At 45.6% G+C, this 22,537-nt stretch overlaps 1 protein-coding gene across 3 annotated transcripts in view; it reads right to left on the reverse strand.

The window, feature by feature from the left end:
* Nucleotides 1–907: 907 nt before the first annotated feature.
* The window catches only part of LOC137524412 (dynein axonemal assembly factor 8-like), a 259,050-nt gene continuing 237,420 nt past the window's right edge, over nt 908–22,537 (reverse strand). For 2 of the 3 annotated variants that reach the window (XM_068244202.1, XM_068244201.1), the window contains 4 exons: nt 20,628–20,839; nt 13,083–13,168; nt 1,468–1,531; nt 908–1,172 (listed from right to left, as the gene is read on the reverse strand). In XM_068244202.1, the coding sequence (XP_068100303.1) occupies nt 1,095–1,172; nt 1,468–1,531; nt 13,083–13,168; nt 20,628–20,839 (440 nt within the window). In that variant the 3' untranslated portion in view covers nt 908–1,094. Of the gene's footprint in view, nt 1,173–1,467; nt 1,532–13,082; nt 13,169–20,627; nt 20,840–22,537 lie in introns of those variants that run through there. The other variant, XR_011022677.1, reaches the window with a different exon arrangement.

Consider the following 22,537-nt stretch of genomic DNA (forward strand, 5'->3'; position numbering starts at 1 on the left):
GTCCCTCTGCATCCTCTTCTTTCCCCCAGCCCCATGCTGATGTGTCCCCAAGCTTCAGCCTATGGGGAAGAAGTACAGCAACAGTGTTTCTGCTGGAGGCGATGGTTACACAGGCAGCACCATGGCTCTGTTGTTAGGTCAATAAGTGCAATCGCTGAGTAGCAGCGTGTGCAGTGATTGGCCCAATTACTGGAGCCATGGTCCTGCCCGCGAGACCAGTCATAGCAAGTTGCCATACCTTTTACCCTTAGGCTGGTTTCACAGTGGGACGTTACAGGCGCACGTTAGAGCAGCCTGTAACGCAGCCCACCGCACAGTAATGAAAAATCAATGGGGCTGTTCACAGTGCGGACGTTGCGTTACATTGTAACGCTGCGTCACAAGACAACGTACTGCATGCAGTACTTTGGACGCGGCTGAGCCGCGTTAGACTGCTTGCACATGCTCAGTAATGTTGGGGAGGAGCGGAGAGCGGCCAGGCACATGGCTAATTAATATGCACTGCACGTTATGACGTGCAGTGTTTACTTCCTGGAGCAGCCGCTCTGTGCGGCGATTGGCCGGCGGGACCACATGATGCCGTATGCGCACAAGAGTGCGCATCACGGCATCACTGACGCCAGAGTGAGCTGCACAACGCGGCTCACTCTGACGTCCAGATCTAGCACCACCAGGCGTTCCGTTAGGGGGACGTTATGCGACCTTTCGCCCCCTCTAACGCAACGTCCTGGTGTGAAATTAGCCTCACTGCCGCTAGGGCTCACTTTTGGGGTAGAGCGTATATTTTGAGCATGCTCAAAACTTCTACTAGGGCTTACTTTCAGGGGATGTCTTCATTTTAGGGAAATAGGGTAGAGGACAGAGCACAGTGCATATAAAGTCGATAGTATAATAACTAGTAGCAATATTTTATATCAACTCATTCATTGACCTGCTGGTAGAAAGGATGAACCTTATGGTTTGTGTGCGTGCCAAGCAGAAACCTCTAAAAACCATCCTGACCAAGACTGATATGGTTAAGTTCTCCGCTGCAAGGTCAGGTTACACTGAGCTCTGACTGCAGGGCTGACAAGCGCTGTACGGACCACCACTTCTCACGAGGCCAGCGACACAATTCGGTGAATGCTGTCAGGGGCCAGCGAATCAAAGAAGAAGCTGAGAATCTTGTTAGCCTGCAGAGAGAGAACAGAGAATGAGGAAACGGGTGGTGTGAGAGCGGGGCTGGAGGAAAATGAGGTGACACAGAAATGAGAAGACGAATCCAGATCACAATACAGCGTCAGCACATCTCACGCTTATCTCTCATTTCCCAAAGGAGCAGCCTAGAATGCCATTCACTTCTGCTAAATGAAATCAACAATATAAATGAAATTCTGTGCAGCACTGCCGGGGTCTGGTCTGTGTAAGTCGTGTCAGTGTGATGAATAGAAGCGGGAGGAGCTGGCGGTGAAGGGACATGCTGCTTACCTGTGACTGGCTGTGGGGACTCAGCGCTGCTTGTGTCAGCTTCTGTCCACTCTGCAAGTTACCGCTGCAGGAAATAAAGTTCAGAAAGAAGCATGCATGTTAAAGGGAAACTCCACTTATGTGCAAACATAAACAGACCGTATGAGACCGCTGCCTAAGCCATTAAACCTTAAAGAGGCACTATGGTGAAAAAAACTGAAAATTAACACTTACATTTATTATCTATACATTATTAAAGGGAATCTGAAGTTAAAATAAACTTATGATATAATGATTTGTATGTGTAGTACTGCTAAGAAATAAAACATTAGTAGCAGATATACGAGTCTAATATTGTTTCCAGTACAGGAAGAGTTAAGAAACTCCAGTTGTTATCTATGCAAAAGAGTTTCACTGATCTCTTACTTTCAAAGTTGCAGAGAGCTCTGTCTTTTAAAGCTTTTAGCTAAACCGTCTCTCACCATATCTTTTTTTTCTGCAGAGGAAAGTTCAAAAGGTCATTAGCCTGCTCTGTGAAATCATTTAGAATGCTGAGTGTAGTGTGTAAACTGCAAATATTAGAGAACGATGCAATGTTATAAATAACTGAAAATAAAAATATGGGACTATTTTTTTGTTACGAATGTTCTATTAATTATCTTTACTTCACAACCAATTTAATACATCATACATATTTTTCCTATTCAGTGTCACTTTAAAGGACAACTGTAGCGAGAGGTATGTGGAGGCTGCCATATTTATTTCCTTTTAAACAACACCAGTTGCCTGGCAGCCATGCTGATCTATTTGGCTGCAGTAGTGTCTGGATAACACCAGAAACAAAACATGCAGCTAATCTTGTCAGATCTGACAATAATGTCACAAGCCCCCAATCTGCTGCATGCTTGTTCTGGGGTTATGGATAATTTTAGAGGTAGAGGGTCAGCAGGACAGCCAGGCAACTTGTATTGCTTATAAGGAAATAAATATGGCAGCCTTCACATCACTCTTGCGTCAGTTGTCCTTTAAAGTACATGCTTCGCAGTGCTCTATTCAAATGAAAAGGTTGCTTGTTTCCAATTTTGAGAATGACTATTCTTTAGGCTGCTTTTCCACTCATAAGAGAGATCACACACAAAAATGCTCTATGATGTGAAACCTACATTTACACTCGCCACAGTTGTGCTGTGAACCGTCAGGAACGGAGGATGACTGTGACAAAAATTGGGTCACCGATTGCAATTTGGGAGAAATCTAAATGCACTAATGGAAAATGAGCACCTTGATTTCCATGTAAATTGCGATCTGAAAAACGTCCGCAATCCGATTTTGGAGCAGATTGCAGCAAGTAGAAAAGGGCCCTTACATAAAAGGGAACCTTAACTGAAATAAAAAAAAAGCACAAAAAAAAATAATTTAACTTATCTAGGGCTTCTACCAGCCCCCAAAAGCCACCTTATGCCCACGCTGTCACTAAAGTGATCTTCTAGTTCCCCGCAGCGACCCTCTTCTGGCTGACTGGGAAGTTGACAGCCACTGCACATGCGCGGCCGGGCGCACTCTCGATCACGCTCCTGTCACCGGGAGCGTTCTGCACATGCGCTGTAGAGTTTTTTTGTACTGCGCATATGCAGAGCGTACCCATCCAGGGGAGCAAGATCAACAGGGGCGTGGACCAGGGCATCCAAGTAACAGAGGGTTGCTGCGGGGGACTTCAGGATCGGTTTGTCATGGTGTGGGCACGGGGCGGCTGCAGGGGGCTGGTAGAAGCCCCAGGTAAGTTAAACTCTTTTATTTCCTTCCAGTTTAGGTTCACCTTAAGCTGACGGCCTACAGCTTTACTGACATAGTTTGGATCAAAACATTCCCTCACAGGGGGTTATTACTGCTGTGCAATCTTTTTTTTAAACCTTCCTATGACCGACAGACTTGTGAGGAAGGAGCAGTGGCAATGCCCAACTGCCTCCTCTGCCTCACGGGAAACAGCACAGTGTCTTGTAGGGAGCTCCTTGTTCCTGCAAGAGGATTACTGGCAAGGACCTTGGTGAAAACGCATGCGCTGTAGAAAATTTTCGGTTTCAAAATGTTTATTGAAATTTCACATTAAACCTCTAAACATATTACAGCATAGACTGTATACTGCAGAGGAACATCTCGAGGGCTCAGTAAAATATAAAAAAACACCTCATTGGAATTGCACTTGGGCTTCATACCAATAACCATTAAATAATAGCATTTAAAGTGACCCTGTAGGGAGAAAAGTGCCCACGGGGGGTACTTAACTCATGAGTAGGAAGCCTCTGGATGCAAGGGAGGCTTCTCCCATCCTTCTCAGCAGAGGCGATCCAGCGGTGGGACCCCCCGAAAGTCTACTTGTCGGCACTGCGAGCAGGCGCATCAGCGGCTTTCTGATCAGGCTTTCTGGAAATAGCGGAGCACAATCAGGTCGGCTCTACTGCACAGACGTGAGCCATCTGTGCCTGGGCAGTAGAGCAGACACAATCAGGCTCGTTTTTTGTTTTTTTTTGCCTGAGTGGAAAGGCGCCAGGACAGGCAGGCCACTATTATTGTTATTAGTGGTTAATAGGTCCCAGCGCTGGATTGGGCTGGCTGAGGAAGGCGGGGGGGGGGGGGGGGGGGGAATTCCACAAGTAAACCAGATTCTTCTTGAAATAAAGACTTTTCATTGTGTGCTGCATCTCCCAGCCTCCCCCTCTGGGGTGCCGCAGTGTGGGTTCCAGGCAGTGAGAGAGCTTGGGGCCCCCGTGGCCCCCCGGTTTTATGGGGGCATTGAGGAGCCTCCCCGTGGCGCTCCTGGATAGTGCTAATGCAGCATGAACTAATCCCCGCAGGGCAACCGCTTTGCGGTATTGGTTTTAGACCCTGCATATTTTGGCATGCAAAAGCAAATGCACATTTGTATGAGCGATGTCTCGTGATTAGCCAATTAGGCCAAATTTGCAAAGCCATATTTATCAGGTTCTACTTGGTTGATGCACACATTTTTTTGTTGTTGAAATAATAATAATACAGACCACATGATCTCATTAGGCTCCGTGCAGCGTGTGTACAGAATCCCCGACCCCTCTCAATTGTCCTGGCGGATCACTACAGCTGAAAGCATTGTTCTTCCTGCTTACCAGGCTCCCATGTGACGTCACTCCCCCGCCCGCTCAATCGTCCCTCCACCACACCCACATAGTAACTGAATCCATCTCTAGCCTGCCGGCTAGAGATGTGTCTGTCAGCCTCAGTCCTGCAATGTCACTTTTCGTTTGAGAAAGCTCCGAGGGAGGAGCGAAATAGTCACGTGACTTCGGCCAGTGACGTCAGCCGATGTGTACCCGGCATTGCAGCACGATTCCACGCGTCACGAGTGCCCACGCTGCACCCAGCACGATAAGCCCAGACGGAGCAACAAGCCCTGATAGCCTCAGAGAGCGGAGGACAGCTGAAGCGCAGCCCTGCATAGCGCTACACGGACAGATGCAAGTCAAGTGGTGGTGAGACCCCCGGTGCGGCATCTGTATATGTGCCTAGTTAACAGTTAAAGTTGCGGCTGTATGGCAGGACATAGCAAATAGACTGTGCTGACACCTCTAGAGCTGGAATTATTGGATGTAGTGTCTGGCTTTTGAACTGTTGCAAGGCTCACGGTGCAGCATGGTACGCTGAATTCTTTTTTCATGTCCACATAAAGACAGTTATTAACCACAGCTTTTGATGGACTTGGGAGAACTGTTTCACCTGTTTAAAAGACTGAGAAGTAAGTTATCCCATTATCCATTCAGGACATTTGTTGTGGTGGCCACCTGACTGTGAGTGGTTATGAATGAAAGAATGTGTGAGTGCAATATCAGCTGATGGCCGATAATCTGGCGCTTTTTTAAGGGGTGATAGGGAGGGTTTTTCATGGTTTTATTTATCGGATTGTTCAATAAACGCTATTGTGATTTTGCCGACACCTGGTGATTTTTTTGTTTGTTTAGCAAGTCACCCGAGGAATTGGCTACCGATCCCCGTCGAGAGACATTGATGTTGCGTGTGTACGGCCTTAACAGAGAATATCCATCACACAGAAGGCGTCAGGTACAATTCACATATAAGCATTATCACAGCAGACTGAAAAAAGCATCTCTGCAGCGATCTGATTGGACGTTTCATTATGAGAACTGCAGGCGAGGAAAAAAAATGCTATTTTCTGAAGATCCTTAAAATAACCCCCCAGAAAAGACGATTTCAGTGAAAGTAACCAGAATCTCGCGCTGCGCAGTAAAATCCCTTCGCTGGGTTTTGTGCTCTTTCAATAGAACGCTTTAAACTCTGCCTGGCCTACTTTTCCCGTGCAGCTGGCTATAACTCATGGTTCTGAGGATAGAGAAGCTGGAACATCACAGATAAGAGCTAAGAAGGGGGGAAGGGGGAGCGGTGGTGGGGGGCTGAGGAGCTCACATACCCCCTCCCGCCGACAGAGGAAGAAATCAACACAGCTTCCCGCTGGGACTGACACAGCCTCCTGTCACACAGGCTGCTCCTCACATGCCTCCACCATTTACCAGCTTCTGCGATATACATGTGTCGTATATATGTATGCAGTAATATATACACTATATGTACACGCGCTCTGATCATTCAAGCCAATAAAACGATCTGCCTAATAGTGTGTGTGTGTCCCCTGCCAGCAACACAGCACTAAGCCGTTGATGTATGACCTCCAGCAAGTCCTCAGAAGGTGCCCTGCGATACAGGACACCGAGACACATTAGTAGCACATCCTTTGAATCCTGTAATTTGGAAGATGAGGCCTCTATGGATCAAATTTTTTTTTTCAGCATTCCCCACAAATGCTTGCTGGAAGTGTGCATGTACAAAGGGTGCCAGATGTAGCTGCTGGTAGAATATCGGCAATACTGACGGTATTCTACTACGTTTTCTACCTAAATTCCGCCCTACAGTGAATCCTACGCTAATCAATACCTGTCCCTTATTGCCACAAATTCCTAAAACTAGCCCTACTGCAAACCCTACGCCTAACACTACCCATCCCTTATTGCCGTAAATTCCTCAATCTAGCCCTACTGTAAAGGCTCATACACACGTTCAACAAAAGACTTTTAACCACTTCACAACTGAGGGGTTTTACCCCTTCAGCATCCAAGCAATTTTCACCTTTCAGCTCCTTCCATTCATTTGCCAATAACTTTATCTCTACTTATCAGAATGAAATGTGTTAAATGTGTTTTTTTTATCACTAATTAGGCTTACTTTGGGTGGTAAATTATGCCAAGAATTATTTTATTCTAAATGTTTTTTTAATGGAAAAATAAGAAAAAAATTGGAAAAAAATCCTTATTTTTCAGTTTTCGGCCATTATCATTTTTAAATAATGCATGCTACCATAATTAAAATCCACGTAATTTATGTGCCCATTTGTACTGGTTATTACACCATTTAAATGATGTCTCTATCACAATGTCTTGCACCAATATTTTATTAGGAAATAAAGATGCATTTTTTTTTCAGTTTTGCATCCATCATTAATAAAAAGCCCATAATTTATAAAGTAACAGTATTATACCGTCTTGACATACATATTAAAAAAGTTCAGTCCCTAAGAAAACTATTTATGCATTTTTTATAATTGTAAATTTATTTCATTGTATTTTTTTACAAAAAAAAATAAATGTTGGTAACTATTGGGGAGTGTGGGAGGTAAGGGGTTAATTTAAAATGTAAAAACAGGTCTTTGCATTTAAAAAAAATACTTTTAGATGTAGTTTTACTATTTGGCCACAAGATGGCCTCAGTCTTTTTTTTTTTATACGTCCTGTAAGCAAAATATGTATGCTTACAGGAAGTGTACTGAAGATGGGAAACTTTTATTTATTAGAATGATCGTGCAGCTTCTCATAAAAGGCGCCGATAATTGCTACGGGGACTTAGATCAATGATTAGGAATTGCTTTCCCATTCATTGATCTCCTGGTGGGCAGATGGCAACATGAACGAGCGCACAAATAAGCGGGAGCGCTTACAGCAGTGGTAGCAGCGGGAGTACGTATATTTACTCCCCTGGGCGGTTAGATGAAGTCTGCAGGGGAGTAGATATACTGTACTGGAGCTGTGAAGTGGTTAAATGCACGATTATCAAACAACTTGAAGAAGTTGTATATATGCAGACACAGGCGCCAAAGGAATACAATTTACTACCAATGTTAAAATGAGAGGAGGCAGAGGTGGACTTACCTCCTCCAAGCAGCTGCCTCTCACTCGGATTGCTACAGTCGCCTCAACTGCTCTATACCAACTGAGAAAGGAATAATTCTGAAATGCCGACATCTGGGTAAAAAGTTGGGAGTGCCAGCACCTTATCTCTCTCTGCTTATTGTAAACTTTGTATTGCCCATCTGCAACTTTGCACATCCGTTTTAGCTATTTGCTATAGGGAACTGGGTTCTCTTATGGACTGCTACTGGTTTGTGCACTTATATATGGACTGCCTTAACTGAGTGCATATCTATGGGACTTTGTCCACATGAATTTATATTGTATGCATAAGTGCCCTTCCAGTTATCATGCATTTGTTGATGTTGCATAATTTATATCTGTTTATTATTCTGTATATACTCTGCACACTGGTGCTGTAGGTTCAGAGTATTGCATTACTAGATGACTTTTGAATACACTTTCATGAGCATTTAACTGGCTTGTGGTGCATGTGGATCGGGACTCCCCCTGACGTTATGATGTCGATGATGTCATTCCGATCGTCGCCATGGTGACGAGGGAAGACCATACAGGAAATCCCGTTCAGAGCGGGATCTCCTGTTGTGTATAATCGCCGGCGGCGATCGGAGGGGTGGGAGGGATTCGGCAGGGAGGGAGGAATCTTGTAGCTAACGCTAAGCTAGCTACATGATATAAAAAAAAATTGAAAAAAACCCACTCGCGCCCGTGCGCAGCAAATAAACGTAACGCCAGGGTGGTTAAAAGACTTTTGTGTAGCGTGTGTATGAGCCTTATGCTAGGTACACGCCATACAATTTTCAGTTAGATTTACCTGCCAGATAGATTTTTTCCAACATTTTGGAGAAAAAAAAATCATCTGGCAGGAAAATCTAAAAAATTGTATGGTGTGTAGCTAGCATTAAATCCTACACCTACCACTACCCTTATCTTATTGCTGTAAATTCCTAAATCTAGCCCTGCTGTAAATCCTACACCTAACACTACCCGTCCCTTTTTGCCGTAAATTCCTAAATCTAGCCCTACTGCAAACCCTATGCCTAAAAATAGTGTGGCCAGTTGAACATTCCAGATCCCCCACAAAAAAAGCAAGATTAAGATTAGCCAGCATTGCACCCTTCTGCCACCCCTGCAGCAAGCCATTCCCTTTCCCTAGCAAAGTGTGGCCATTGGTAGTGTGTAAAGCACAGCACTCCAACTCCATAACACCTGTGGCCAGTGATTACTTGGCATTCTTATAACACACCAGTGGCCACTCAGTCTCCACTGTTATCACATGGTGTCCTATATGGTACAACTATGCACCCATAAAATGGACAATTCAATTTAAGATTGGCTTAATTGGCTTATTGGCATTCATATCCTTACACAATCTGGGCCCTGGATACCTGAAGGATCACAGTGAGTGAGAGCACTCAGAGTGGGTGAGCAGGAATCCATACTGACTCCTGCAGTTCAATTTTATAGTAAAAATGAGTGAATTGATTATGTCCACTGGATAAATACCCCAACCCCTAATGGTGAAGTCTGACTATGGCTCAACATACAATAGAATGCAGTAAATTCAAAATACCCACTTTTGTGTAAAATATCTGGTTTCAGCATCAGAAACACTTCCTATAGCTATATATTGCAGGATAGCAGGTCAACTAGTATTGCTTAACCCATTACCAACACTGCTTTTGACCTCTGTTGGCAGAACTCGTGCTGTAAATTCCTGGAATGCTTTGATCTCTCTCTACTAGCTGAAGATATAGAAACTGAAAGCAGAAATCCTCAGTTATTGTCTCACACTGCCCCCTCTAGACAAGTGGACATAAATACACATTACAACAGTACCAATTAGAAGAAAAAAATGTAACAAATAAGAAATAAAAAATGTGCTAAAACAAACTGTCCTGGAGCACTCACAAGCCTCTAAATAAATTGGCCGCTAAAGGGTTAAAAGGAAGTAAATATGGCAGCCTCGTATACCTCTCACTACAGTTGTCCTTTAGGAACTCTTAAAGAGACTCTAACGTCAAAAAGATCCCCTGGGGGGTACTCACCTCGGGTGGGGGAAGCCTCCGGATCCTAATGAGGCTTCCCACGCCGTCCTCTGTCCCGCGGGGGTCTCGCTGCAGCCCTCCGAACAGCCGGCGACAGAGCCGACTGTCAGTTTAATATTTACCTTTGCAGGCTCCAGCGTGGGCGCTGTGGCTGCTTTCCGCTCCGAACTATACGGAAATACCCGATCTCAGTCGGGTCCGCTCTACTGCGCAGGCGCCGGAAACTTGCGCCTGCGCAGTAGAGCAGACCCGACAGCGATCGGGTATTTCCGTGTAGTTCGGAGCCGACAGCCGTCAGAGCGCCTGCGCAGGAGCCGGGAAGGTAAATAATGACGTCATCTTGTACGGAGGGCTGCAGCGAGACCCCCGTGGGACAGAGGACGGCGTGGGAAGCCTCATTAGGATCCGGAGGCTTCCCCCACCCGAGGTGAGTACCCCCCAGGGGATCTTTTTATGTTACAGATCCTCTTTAAGAAATGAACATTCTGCAGAGACCACCTGCCAGTATTAAAGATGTTGCTGCCTGTGATAAATTTCACAAAGTAAATCAAGGAGAAGAAAGATTTTACAGTTTATAAATGGATATTGTAAAAAAATAAATAAAAAAAAATAGGCTATTTTATTCATTGTGTTCTTTTCACTACAGTCCCTCTTTAAGTTGCCGAGAAGTGGCAGTAGAAGGCTGAATAGTGACAGAGAGATCTCTTGCCTTCCGTTGTCATTACTGATCAGAGATGCGACAATGTCCAGTTATCCTGAGTGCCCATTTCCTGTGCCATGGTATAGATGTCAGAGCTGAATGTCTGGCTGGGTTACTAAGCCCCAGTGCCCTTCACTGTGCCCAGCTGCTATCTGCATGGCAGCCTCTGTGACATCTTTTAAGTCACGGAAATCCTAACACACCATCTAATCTGTAGCATAACAAAAGCCTTCTATAAACGGATTTTCCTGGAGCATAATCCATCGGAGGAAACTGAACTGCCCTGGCTTCTATCTACCAAATCCTCTCCCTGACCCCTCGAGTGCCAGGCTAGGAATTAACCCCCAGTGCCCCGGAACATAAAGAGAGGCTAAAAATGGTTCCCAGTGAGTGCCAAAGTCAATGTGGATGAGGATAACTGGTGCCCCATTGGCAAAGAGTAGAGCCAGGTCCCACTACAAGGTGACATTGCAAGGCTGCTGGTGCACCTTATGCCTCAGAATGTTCATCATGCTGTGTCGGGATCGACGTTTAGTTGGTGCCTTTCTCACAATTAGCACTAATGTGTTTCCCAGTCCTATGCCTCTTAATGGCAGAGCGTGCATACACTCAATTGGCTGATGTCAAATGGCTTTAAAGGACAACTGAAGCGAGAGGGAAATGGAGGATGCAATATTTATTTATTTATTTTTAAACAATACAAGTTGCCTGGCTGTCCTACTGATCCTCTGACACTAAAGGTGGCCATACACTACTATCGAATTGGTTGAAAATCTGTGCCGCCAAGAGCATGCCCGATCGCCTAGCGACCAATATCTGGCTGAAATTGGTCGCAAGTACTGATTGGACACGCTGCAAGATGTCGGCCCATTGTGGTCGATTTAGTAAGGGACGGTAACAGCGAGCGATATCAGGACGAGCAATGAACGCAACGAAACCCCTAGTGCTGTTACCCATAGTGCAGGGCTGGGCAAAGTTTGCGCGGCCCAGGCTGTATTCTGCGGACCGTAGGCTGCATTTCTGAAATGATATCCCTGCTCTCTCGTTCCCCCCTCCCTCCCGAGTTGCAAGGGAGCGGTAATGGGGAGAGAAACTTAAAACTCACCTGATCGCCAATTCCCATGACGCGTCTCCATGGCAATAGGGCGTCACATGACACGTCAACCCAACTTCATGTCATGCGATGCCCTGTTGCCATGGAGACGTGATGCCGGAATTGGTGATCAGGTGAGTTTTAAGTTCCCCCAGCCCCGTTACCTCCTGTTCACAACTCTGCAGGGAGGGAGGGGGAAGGAGAGGAATCCGGCCGCCTGTCAGAGGGCCGGAGTAACAGCGTACGCGGGCCAAATACTGTCGGGAATCGTCCTGCGGTGTACGGGCAGCCGGCAGATCTCTCTCTAATCAGATTCGATCAGAGAGAGATTTGTCTCTTGGTGGAATCTGCCCATCATCGCCAGATGTATGGCTACCTTCTGGCCCCGTTCCCACTTCCGCATCACGTGCAGCCAGCGGAAGTGGACAGAAATAATGTCCAATCTGATAGTTCGCATGTAGCCCGGGGTAGTTGGACTCCTCCATAAGCTATTTGGGGGAATGCATCCCCCAAGCCCGGGATTTTCACAGACTGCACAGACGCTTACTGCATTGCAACTCGCGGATCCGTTGCAGCATGACAAGTGTGAACGGCTTCTATATATAACATAGAAGCCTTTCACTCTCCACTTAGCAATGAGTGGAGAACTCTAGTGGGAACAGAGCCTTAGTGTTTACTATGGGGAGATTCCCTATTCACAGCTGCTGATAAGAACAAATGACACTTTGATCTGGCTAAACAAGCACAAAGCAGTAACTTTCTTCAGCAACTGTATGTGGAATAGACACGTTTCATTGTGTTCTGTGTAAAGCTCAACACACACCATACAATCTTGGTTGTACAGATTTACCAAATCTATGTAGTATAAGGGCCAACAGATAGAAAATACCTTGAATGATTGATTGGATAAGCTCTTATATTACATGAAAGTGGTAAGATTGAACAACCAAGATTGTATGGTGTGTGTTGAGCCTAAGAGTTAGAAGTGGGTAGCACTCTCGCCTTGCAGCACTGGGTCCCTGGTTCGAATCCCAGCCAAGGCACTATCTGCACAGTTTGTATGTTCTCCCCGTATCTGTGTGAGTTTCTTCTGGGCACTCCGGTTTCCTACCACATCCCCAAAACATATAGATAAGTTAAATGGCTTCCCCCTAAAGTGGCCCCTTAGACTGTGATGGACATACAATATGCCTATGGCAGGGATTAGACTGTGAGCTTATCTGAGGGATAGTTAGTGACATGGCTATGTACACTGAAAAACTGCTGTGGAAGATGTCAGTGCGATATAAATAATAATAATGTGGTTATGAGTCATAAGTGAAATGTTGAATTACAAATCTTACCCAGAATCCTCTCCAACAGACACCCTTGAACATACAATGCATACAGCCACTTACTATCAATAGGATTCCGGGTTTCTAGGCATGGACAATGTTCTGTGTCTGGGCACAGAGATGCAATCAATGTGCATCTGCTGAATTATTCATTCACTTTCCTTTGCTAATTGTTCTTGTGAGTTTTCTCCTTGACAGACACACACTGGCACTTACCTTGCCATTAGTGAGTGGAAGCAGGTTATGGCATTGTCCCTCTGAGCTGCTATTAGCAGGCAAGGTCCCTTATTCACAACCTTGAGCTGAAACAAACCATATTACCAGAGAACACATTACACTCACATCCATGTAAGTCAATAAGTCAAGGCAACAGTCCCTTCCCTTCCTATGTAGGATGGTCAACCTGGAAGAACTCATTTTAACCAGTTCACCACTGAGGGTTTTTTTCCCCCTTATGGACCAGAGCAATTTTCACATTTCAGCACTCCTCCCTTTCATTCGCCAATAACTTTATCACTACTTATCACTACAAAATAATCTATATCTTGTTTTTTTCACCACCAATTAGGCTTTCATTGGGTTGTACGTTTTGCTAAGAATTAATTTTTTCTAAATGCATCTTAACAGGAATAATAAAAAAAATGGAAAAAATATTTCTCAATTTTTGGCCATTGTAGTTTTAAAATTAAATGTGCTACTATGCATAAAAATATCACATTGTATTTGCCCATTTGTCCAGGGTTATTACAATGTTTAAAGTATGTACCTAGTACAATGTATGGCAACAATATTTTAATTGGAAATAAAGGTGATTTTTTCCTGTTTTGCGTCTGTCACTAATTACATTCCAATACTTGCAAAAAATAACAGTAATATACCCTCATGACATACATATTAAAAAAAAAAAAGCCCCTAAGGAAATTATGTATTTCTTTTTTTTTATAAAAGTTTTTTTATTTCAGTCCTGTTTTCTGAAGCACTTAAACAGTGAGAGACAGTTTGAGATAAGGTTTTACTGCAGGAAAGTTCAAAGTGTCATTATTTCTGCTTTGTTTCATAGCTTAAAAGCCAGACAGGGTTTTAAAACTGCAAAGGTGACAGTATGATGTGAATGTTATTAAAAAAAAATAGCTAAACTAAAATAACTGAAAACAAAAATATGAGACTTTTCTTTGCAGCTAATATTCTATTCATTATCCGTACTACACATACAGTTTATTATAAAGTTTGCAATACCAGTTGCTTGACTGTCCCGCTGATCATCTGTCTCTAATACCCTTAGCCATAGACCCTGAACAAGCATACAGCAGATCAGATGTTTCTGACTGAAATCTGACTGGATTGGCCACATGCTTGTTTCAGGTGTGTGATTCCGACTCCAATACAGCCAAAGAGATCTACAGGACTGCCATGCAACCAGCATTGTTTAAATGGAAATAAATGTAGGAGCCTCCATATCCCTCAGATTAGTAAACTCTTGCTGGTTATATTGTTTCCACCTTAGAAACATCATGTACTGTAATTTTAATTCTCCAGCTTGCGTGGTACAGCTAAGAAATAGAACACTAGTAGCACATATATGAGTCTGATATTGTTTCCAGTACAGGAAGAGTTAAGAAACTTCAGTTGTTATCTATGCAAAAGAGCTTCACTGAGCTCTGCCACCAAAAAAAGTCATGGACAGCACTGTCTTTTGAAGCTCTTATCTCAAGTGTCTCTGATTGTTTCTTGTTTGTTTATGGTTTTCCTGCAGAGGAAAGTTGAAAAAGTCAGTAGCCTGCTCTGTGAAATCATGTAAAATGCTGAGTGTAATGTGTAAACTGCACATATTAGAGAATGAGGCAATGTTAGAAAAAAAAATAATATAACTGAAAACAAAAATATGAAACTATTTTTTTAGCTACTAATGTACTATTAATTATCCGTACTACACAGAATGAATTATATCATAAGGATTTCTTTTGCTTCAGTGTCACTTTAAGTAGACGAGCTTGGTTTTCTCTGTTTACTTTATGCAATGGAAACCATAACTGAAAGTTAAAACAGTCTTTGCAGACAGTTCCAAAGGCCTGTCTTTCCCAGAAGACATCTATGAAATGATCACTGGACAGGTGCACCTTGACTCCTCTGATAATTAGATCCTTTCTCAGGGATTCGAAGGCATTTAATATGTGGCTTGTCAGAAAAGTCTGGATATTTCATGGTTACCATTCTAGCAGATGTTCCCTATGATTGGGGTGGACCCACTCCACTCTCCCTTTCCACCTTCAACACCTCGGCACAAAGAGTCCTTAGTTCTCCTGGCCTGTAATGCTTGCAGGCCTACTATTTGAATATTACTGTGTGCCACAATCTGTTTCCCAGAGCCTCTTATTTTTCAGCCATGATTTTGCGGGGTCTGATTGTGCTGGGTGGTTGTCCACTTATGTGCTGCTCTGCCTTTTCTATTCTCTCGCCCTGCAGCTTTCAATGTGGTCTGCCAGGATTACAATGTTTTCCCCTTTGGTGGCTAGTTTTGTATAATGTATTTGCATGATATGCTGTTTACCCCAAATTGGTGTGTGTTCCACATCCTTGGACCAGTCACCGTCTGGCTGCTTGTAGTTAGAGGCTGAACTTAAGCAGGGCTGGAATTACCAATAGGCACTGTAGGCTAGTAATGGGTGAAAGGTGGTTTACTGGCCGCCCCAGGGCTGGATTTACCATAAGGCACTGTAGGCACGTACCTACAGGCGCCTGATGATGGAAAGGCGGTTCACTACCCTCCCTGAGTTCCTCCCTTCTGCCTTAGAGTCCTGAGCGGAGTGTAAATGAGAGGTTAGTCACTGGGTCTCGGCCTTCCACTAACAAGATCTCCCTTCAGTCAGGGGCACTTATAGCTGCCTAATACTTGGAGGCACTTATAGATACTTAATACTGAGGGTACTTCTGGCCACCCAATACTAAAGGGCACCTGTAGCTACCTATGATGGCAAGGGAACTAAGTGAGAAGTGACAGCTGGGCCAGCCAGCAGTGGCGGCTCCAGCTTCAGATTTTTGGGGGGGCTCAAAGGGGGCATGAGGGCTGGCAGGCCGGGCTTTGGGGGGGGAATTGCGGCGAAAAATTGGGCGTGGTCATGATGTCATGTGGGCGGGGCTAACTGTAATGTAGTTGTACCAGCTAACGTAGTTACATGGAAAAGAAAATGAAGTAAACGCACATAATGACAGGTAGCCTTTCACCAGTAAATGCACATAAGAATCAGCTTTTCAGCAGTTAATGCACGTAATGACAGACAGCGTTTCCCCATTAAATGCACATAAGAGACAGTTTTTCACCAGTTAATGCACATAATGACAGACTGCGTTTCTGCAGTAAATGCACATAAGAGCCTGCTTTTCACAAGTTAATGCATGTAATGACAGACAGTTTCCCCATTAAATGCACATAAGAGACAGCTTTTCACCAGTTAATTCACATAATGACAGACTGCGTTTCCGCAGTAAATGCACATAAGGGATAGCTTTTCACCAGTTAATGCACATAATGACAGACTGCGTTTCCCCAGTAAATGCACATAAGAGACAGCTTTTCACCAGTTAATGCACATAATGACAGACAGCCTTTCACCAGTAAATGCCCATAAGAGACAGCTTTTCACCAGTAAATGCACATAAGAGACAGCTTTTCACCAGCTAACGCACGTAATGACAGACAGCCTTTCACCAGTAAATGCACATAATGACAGACAGCATTTCTGCAGTAAATGCACATAATGACAGACAGCGTTTCCCCAGTAAATGCACATAATGACAGACAGCATTTCCCCAGTAAATACACATAATGACAGACAGCGTTTCCCCAGTAAATGCACATAATGACAGACAGCGTTTCCCCAGTAAATGCACATAATGACAGACAGCGTTTCCCCAGTAAATGCACATAATGACAGACAGTGTTTCCCTAGTAACTGCACATAATGACAGACAGCGTTTCCCCAGTAAATGCACATAATAACAGACAGTGTTTCCCCAGTAAATGCTAATAATGACAGACAGCGTTTCCCCAGTAAATGCATGTTATGAGAGACATCCTTTCACCAGTAAATGCACGTAATGAGTGGAGAGGAGACTGACCCACACTGGGTGGGGAGGAGGCTGACGCACAATAGGTGGGGAGGAGGCTGACACGCACAGGGTGGGGAGGAGGCTGACAATAGGTGGGGAGGAGGATGTCACACTCTGGGAGGGGAGGAAAGTGACACTAGGTAGGGAGGAGGATGTCACACACTGGGTGGGAAGGAAAGTGGCACTAGGTGGGATGGAGGGTGACACACTCTGGGAGGGGAGGAAATTGACACTAGGTAGGGAGGAGGATGTCACACACTGGGTGGGGAGGAAAGTGACACAAGGTAGGGAGGAGGATGTCACACACTGGGTGGGGAGGAAAGTGACACTAGGTAGGGAGGATGATGTCACACACTGGGTGGGGAGGGAAGTGACACTAGGTGGGATGGAGGGTGACACACTCTGGGTGGGGAGGAAAGTGGCACTAGGTGGGATGGAGGGTGACACACTCTGGGTGGGGAGGAAAGTGGCACTAGGTGGGATGGAGGGTGACACACTCTGGGTAGGGAGGAAAGTGGCACTAGGTGGGATGGAGGGTGACACACTCTGGGTGGGGAGGAAAGTGGCACTAGGTGGGATGGAGGGTGACACACTCTGGGTGGGGAGGAAAGTGGCACTAGGTGGGATGGAGGGTGACACACTCTGGGTGGGGAGGAAAGTGACACTAAGTGGGATGGAGGGTGACACACTCTGGGTGGGGAGGAAAGTGGCACTAGGTGGGATGGAGGGTGACACACTCTGGGTGGGGAGGAAAGTGGCACTAGGTGGGATGGAGGGTGACACACTCTGGGTGGGGAGGAAAGTGGCACTAGGTGGGATGGAGGGTGACACACTCTGGGTGGGGAGGAAAGTGACACTAGGTGGGATGGAGGGTGACACACTCTGGGTGGGGAGGAAAGTGGCACTAGGTGGGATGGAGGGTGACACATTTTGGGTGGGGAGGAAAGTGGCACTAGGTGGGATGGAGGGTGACACACTCTGGGTGGGGAGGAAAGTGGCACTAGGTAGGGAGGAGTGTGACACACACTGGGTGGGGAGGGCACTCTCACCTTATTTCTAGAAGTAGGGACACACAGAGATTGCTCTCAGTCATGCAGACAATGGAGTACCATTCCCGCATGCAACATGACGGCAGGGCACCTTGCTCCCTCACCTTCCATCTCGGCTTGCACATCCAGCTCAGAGGCGAACTGCCTCTCTCTCATAGCCCTTTTTCCCATTCCTCAGCTCGGCTGTGCTAACAAGGTTCCCGCCACACATCCACTTCCAGGCAGCGTCACGTGGCTTGCGCGGCTCTGCACCCAGATTGGCTATCTGAGATGTGACACTGCGGTGATTGGTTACTGCAGGCGTATTGTGAAGGGATGTGCTGTGCAGGGCCTTTACTGGCAGGTGGAGGCACACGCATGGGGCGGAGCTGATGAGGCAACTTGCGCGGCTTCGATCAGTATTGTTAAATGGCTAAGTGGGTGGCCAGAGTCCTGTGGAACAGGACGTCTGGTCACCGTAAATTAATGGGTTCCTCCGGATATGGCTGCACGGCCGTATGTCCATCCCTGGTTAAAAACCCTGCCGGCTCAGTACGAACCTGCCGGGAAGGGGAAGGGGGGGCTTTTGAGGGGGCTGACAGCTTCTCAGCTGGGGCTTAAGCCTGGGTAAGCCCCAGTGTAGCGCCGCCACTGCCAGCCAGCATGCTTGCGGTGCGGTTCGGGGGTGTTTGTAGGTTTATGAAGGTGAAGTCTAAGATGCCAGGACATCTGTGCCTATAGGCTCCTGACTGTGACATAAATCCGGACCTGGGCCACCCAAAGTGCTCAACCTCTCTCCCTCCCTCCCTCTGCAGAGTGTGAGCCGAACAAATATGAAGATACTCACTGGCATTGTAGAGACGGAGGGAAGGCTAATTCTACTGGTTAAGGGGAAGGGGAAAGGGGCACATTTGGCTATCTATTATGGAAGGGGGAAAGTGGGGCACATCTGGTTGGGGGATTGCAGTTTGGGGCACATCAGGTTGGCCACAGGGCATGGCCTGTGTTTATGGGCCTATTTGCTCCTGAACTATAAATCCGGGCCTGAAAACCATCCACAGTGTGTACAGATCTTTAAACAATGTGACTACTAAAGTCTATGGCACTTCCCTCTGCATCCTTCATCATTTAACAACCCTAACGTTGGCATTCTTCTTACGGTCTATTGCTGTCATTCACATCCCATCACTGAAAATATTTTAAATACAGATTGTGGAAATGTCGTTGATCGGACATTTCCAGTGATTGAGTCTGACAGTGAGTACTAAGCTTTATGCTGGGGATACACGGTACGTTTCTGTACTGTGTATCGAGTAGCTGGTCCGGCCAGCTGATAATATTCAGCTGGCCCAATCAAGCCGCTCGACCCCGCCGGCTCGATTCCCGCCTGCGGACAATGGCAGGGAATCGAGCGCTGATAAGGAAGCGCCGGCGGGGGCGAGCGGTAATCGATCCGCGCGGACGAGCGGGGATGCGGCTGGGATCGACCCGCCGGTCGACCCGTCTATGCCCGGCATTAGGGCTGGTGCACACTACAAGAGCTTTTCTAAGTGCTTTGTGATTTTAAAAGCTCTTGCTAATGTTATCCTAATGTTATCCTATCTGTTCACATTGGAGGTATGTGATTGTGTAAAAATCCCCCATAGCATTGCATTAGCAACAGTTTTTAAAATCTCTAGTGTTTAAAAAGCTCTTGTAGTGCGAACCAGCCTTAAGGCCTTGTTCACATTATAAATCACCAGCGCAATCGCAAGTGCTGAGCGCTTTTTAAAGCACTTTTCTCTACGCTTTCAGAGCGATTTGCGCTTTATTAATTGCTTCCTTAGGACAATCAGGAAGTGAACTCTGACCTGAAATTAAATAATTAAAAATTTTTTAAAAGCGCTCACCAAATCGCTTTTTAAAGAGCTTTTTCAAGTGCTTTGCGATTTCCGTATACCTTGCATTGAAGCACAAACGCTCAGGAAAAGGCGCAGGACCCGCGTTTGCACTCAGAAAGAAAGCTCATCGCTCGTGTGAGAACACTCACCTACAGCAACATTGCACAAGCGCTTTTATGGCAATTAAAAAAATCGCCAGCACTTAAAGGGAACCAGAGACGAAGCACCCTCATGTATTTCACCATATATATCAGTGGGAACATTAGAGAAAACACCTACCCTGCTCTCTGTTTCATTCTGCACTGCACAGCTTGCTTCTAATCAGCCCTGAAAAAATTCCTGACTGAGTATTCAGTCTGGCTTTGCTCAGGAATATTTATAGCTCAGTCTGTGTTCTCTCATGTCTTTTCAAGTCCAAGCCTGTCCCCTGCTGGCTCTGCCCAGGAATCATTATAGCTGAGTCATTATAGCAAAGCCAAACTGAATGCTCAGTCAGGGATTTTATCAGGTCTGCTAAGAAACAAGCTGTGCAGTGCAGAATGAAACAGAAAGCATGATAGGTGTTTTCTCTAATGTTCCCAATGATCTATATGGTAAACTACATGAGGGTGCTTCGTCTCTTGTTCATTAAAAAAAAAAAAAAAACGAAAATGCTCACAGTGTGAACAAGCCCTGAGTAATCCTTTGACTCAAAAAATAAAATAAAAAATACAGTGATAAGATCTTTATGCACAGATATAAATTACCTGTGCTGACAGGCTGCCTTGGATGCTGTATAACTCTGCCACAGCCTGGGCCTGTGATTGGTCGAATGCCGACAGCCGCGCCCCCGTGACGTGGAAGCCTCTGTCAGTCAGCTGCTCCAGCCCCTGGATGTATGGCGGTGGAGTCCCTTGGCGTGACTGAGCAGGGAACAGCAGACAGGTGGTCTGGCACAAAGCAGCTGTGTATGGCAGACCTATGAATCAGACACAGAACGATCATTCCAGCCATCTCACTGCACGTCAGCATCAGCAGCAACTAACATCTCTTGCCGGAGCATTATAATAACGTAATTGTTCTATAATTGCTCTAATTGAGTTTCTCGTGGCAGGAAATACGGCACGGGTGACAATGAGTTGGTGTCACAGAATCTGCTTGTCACATGTAATTTATAGAATGATTTAAGAGGGGAGCTTCTTGATTAGTATACGTTAAATATTGACATAATCGAATAATTATCATGTAGAAAATCCCACGATGTAGGCGCGACAGCCAGTGTAACGCATTACAGATTGCGCTGACATTAAGCGTAACTGACAACTTTATTGAGGCTGAATTTGGGTTTCGCGTGCACACAAGTCATTAGCAGTAATTACAAAAAGTACATGATAGAAGAAGGGAGGCTTCCTGCATCAAACCAACGTAAAAGCACTATTAAATAGACAGTGAGGATCTACATTGTATAGTGGATTTTGGCTATTTAGAATCAGTGGCGTAACTTTGGGGAAGGCGGGAAGCAGCCCTGCGGCCATGGGTGGCCTGGACTTCTTACTTCCTCCTCCACCACGGGGCCCATCCTGTACTTCCCTGGCTGTCTGGGTTCAATCTTCCCGCTGGTTCGTGGTGCAGCAGTGACGGGACTTACCGTACCTCTTCCACTGTTGGCTCTCTTTGGCAATCCCGCTAGGTGTCCTCTGCCTTCCTCTCGGTGAAGTCACATGACATGCAGAGAAAAACAGGCAGGGGCCCAAGGAGAGCAAGTGGCTGTAGCAGGAGTTTTAGAGAGACCCAACGGAGGAAGAAGTAAACCCCATTACCGCCACATCACTGATGATCTGTAGGTCTGTACAGGGAAGATTGAGTGGAGGACAGCCAGGGGAGCACTGGAGGAGGACTCTGGTGGATAAGAGAAGGAAGAAGTGTGGAACCCCCTTCCTCGCCGGGTATTGAGGAGGGTCATAAAAGTTTTGCAGGGGGCCTCCTGAGCCATAGGTTAAAGCAAACCTGAAGCGGGAATAAACTTATGAGATAATGACCTGTACTGTATGTGTAGTACAGCTAAGACATAAACATTAGTAGCAAAGAAAAGAATCTCATATTGTTTTCCAGAACAGGAAGAGTAAAGAAATGTAATTTGTTATCTATGCACAAGAGCGTCTCTGAGCTATTTCAACCAACTTGGGATGAATACAGTCCGGTTTTCTGAAGCAATTAAAGAGCCAAGACACAGTGAGAGACAGCTTGAGATAAGGTTTTATTGCAGGAAACTTTGTTTTATAGCTTAAAATACAGATTGTGATATCCCAAGCTTTCTCTCGCTTCATTTGGAAAGGCCGCAAACCTAGGCTGAAATATTCCATCCAGACGGCCCCTAAGGAGCAGGGAGGTATGGCCATTCCAAAACCCCGACTATATCACACAGCTGCAGTTCTTATTAGAATCATCGACTGGCATAGACATGCAGCTCACAAGCGCTGGGTGGGCATTGAGGAGGAACTAATGGGAAATAAATTAGCATTACTACCTTGGTCACTCCGATCCCCTATCACCTCGACTTTGGCCACGACCCTAATCACTCAAACCCTTAAAATATTTCTGAAAGTTAGAGAGAAATCGACTATCTCACCATGGCCTTCCCCCCTCCTACCCATCTTATGTAACCCTAATTTTCCAC

The sequence above is a fragment of the Hyperolius riggenbachi genome, chromosome 7 (assembly GCF_040937935.1).
Source record: "Hyperolius riggenbachi isolate aHypRig1 chromosome 7, aHypRig1.pri, whole genome shotgun sequence".
NCBI classification, from domain to species: domain Eukaryota; kingdom Metazoa; phylum Chordata; class Amphibia; order Anura; family Hyperoliidae; genus Hyperolius; species Hyperolius riggenbachi.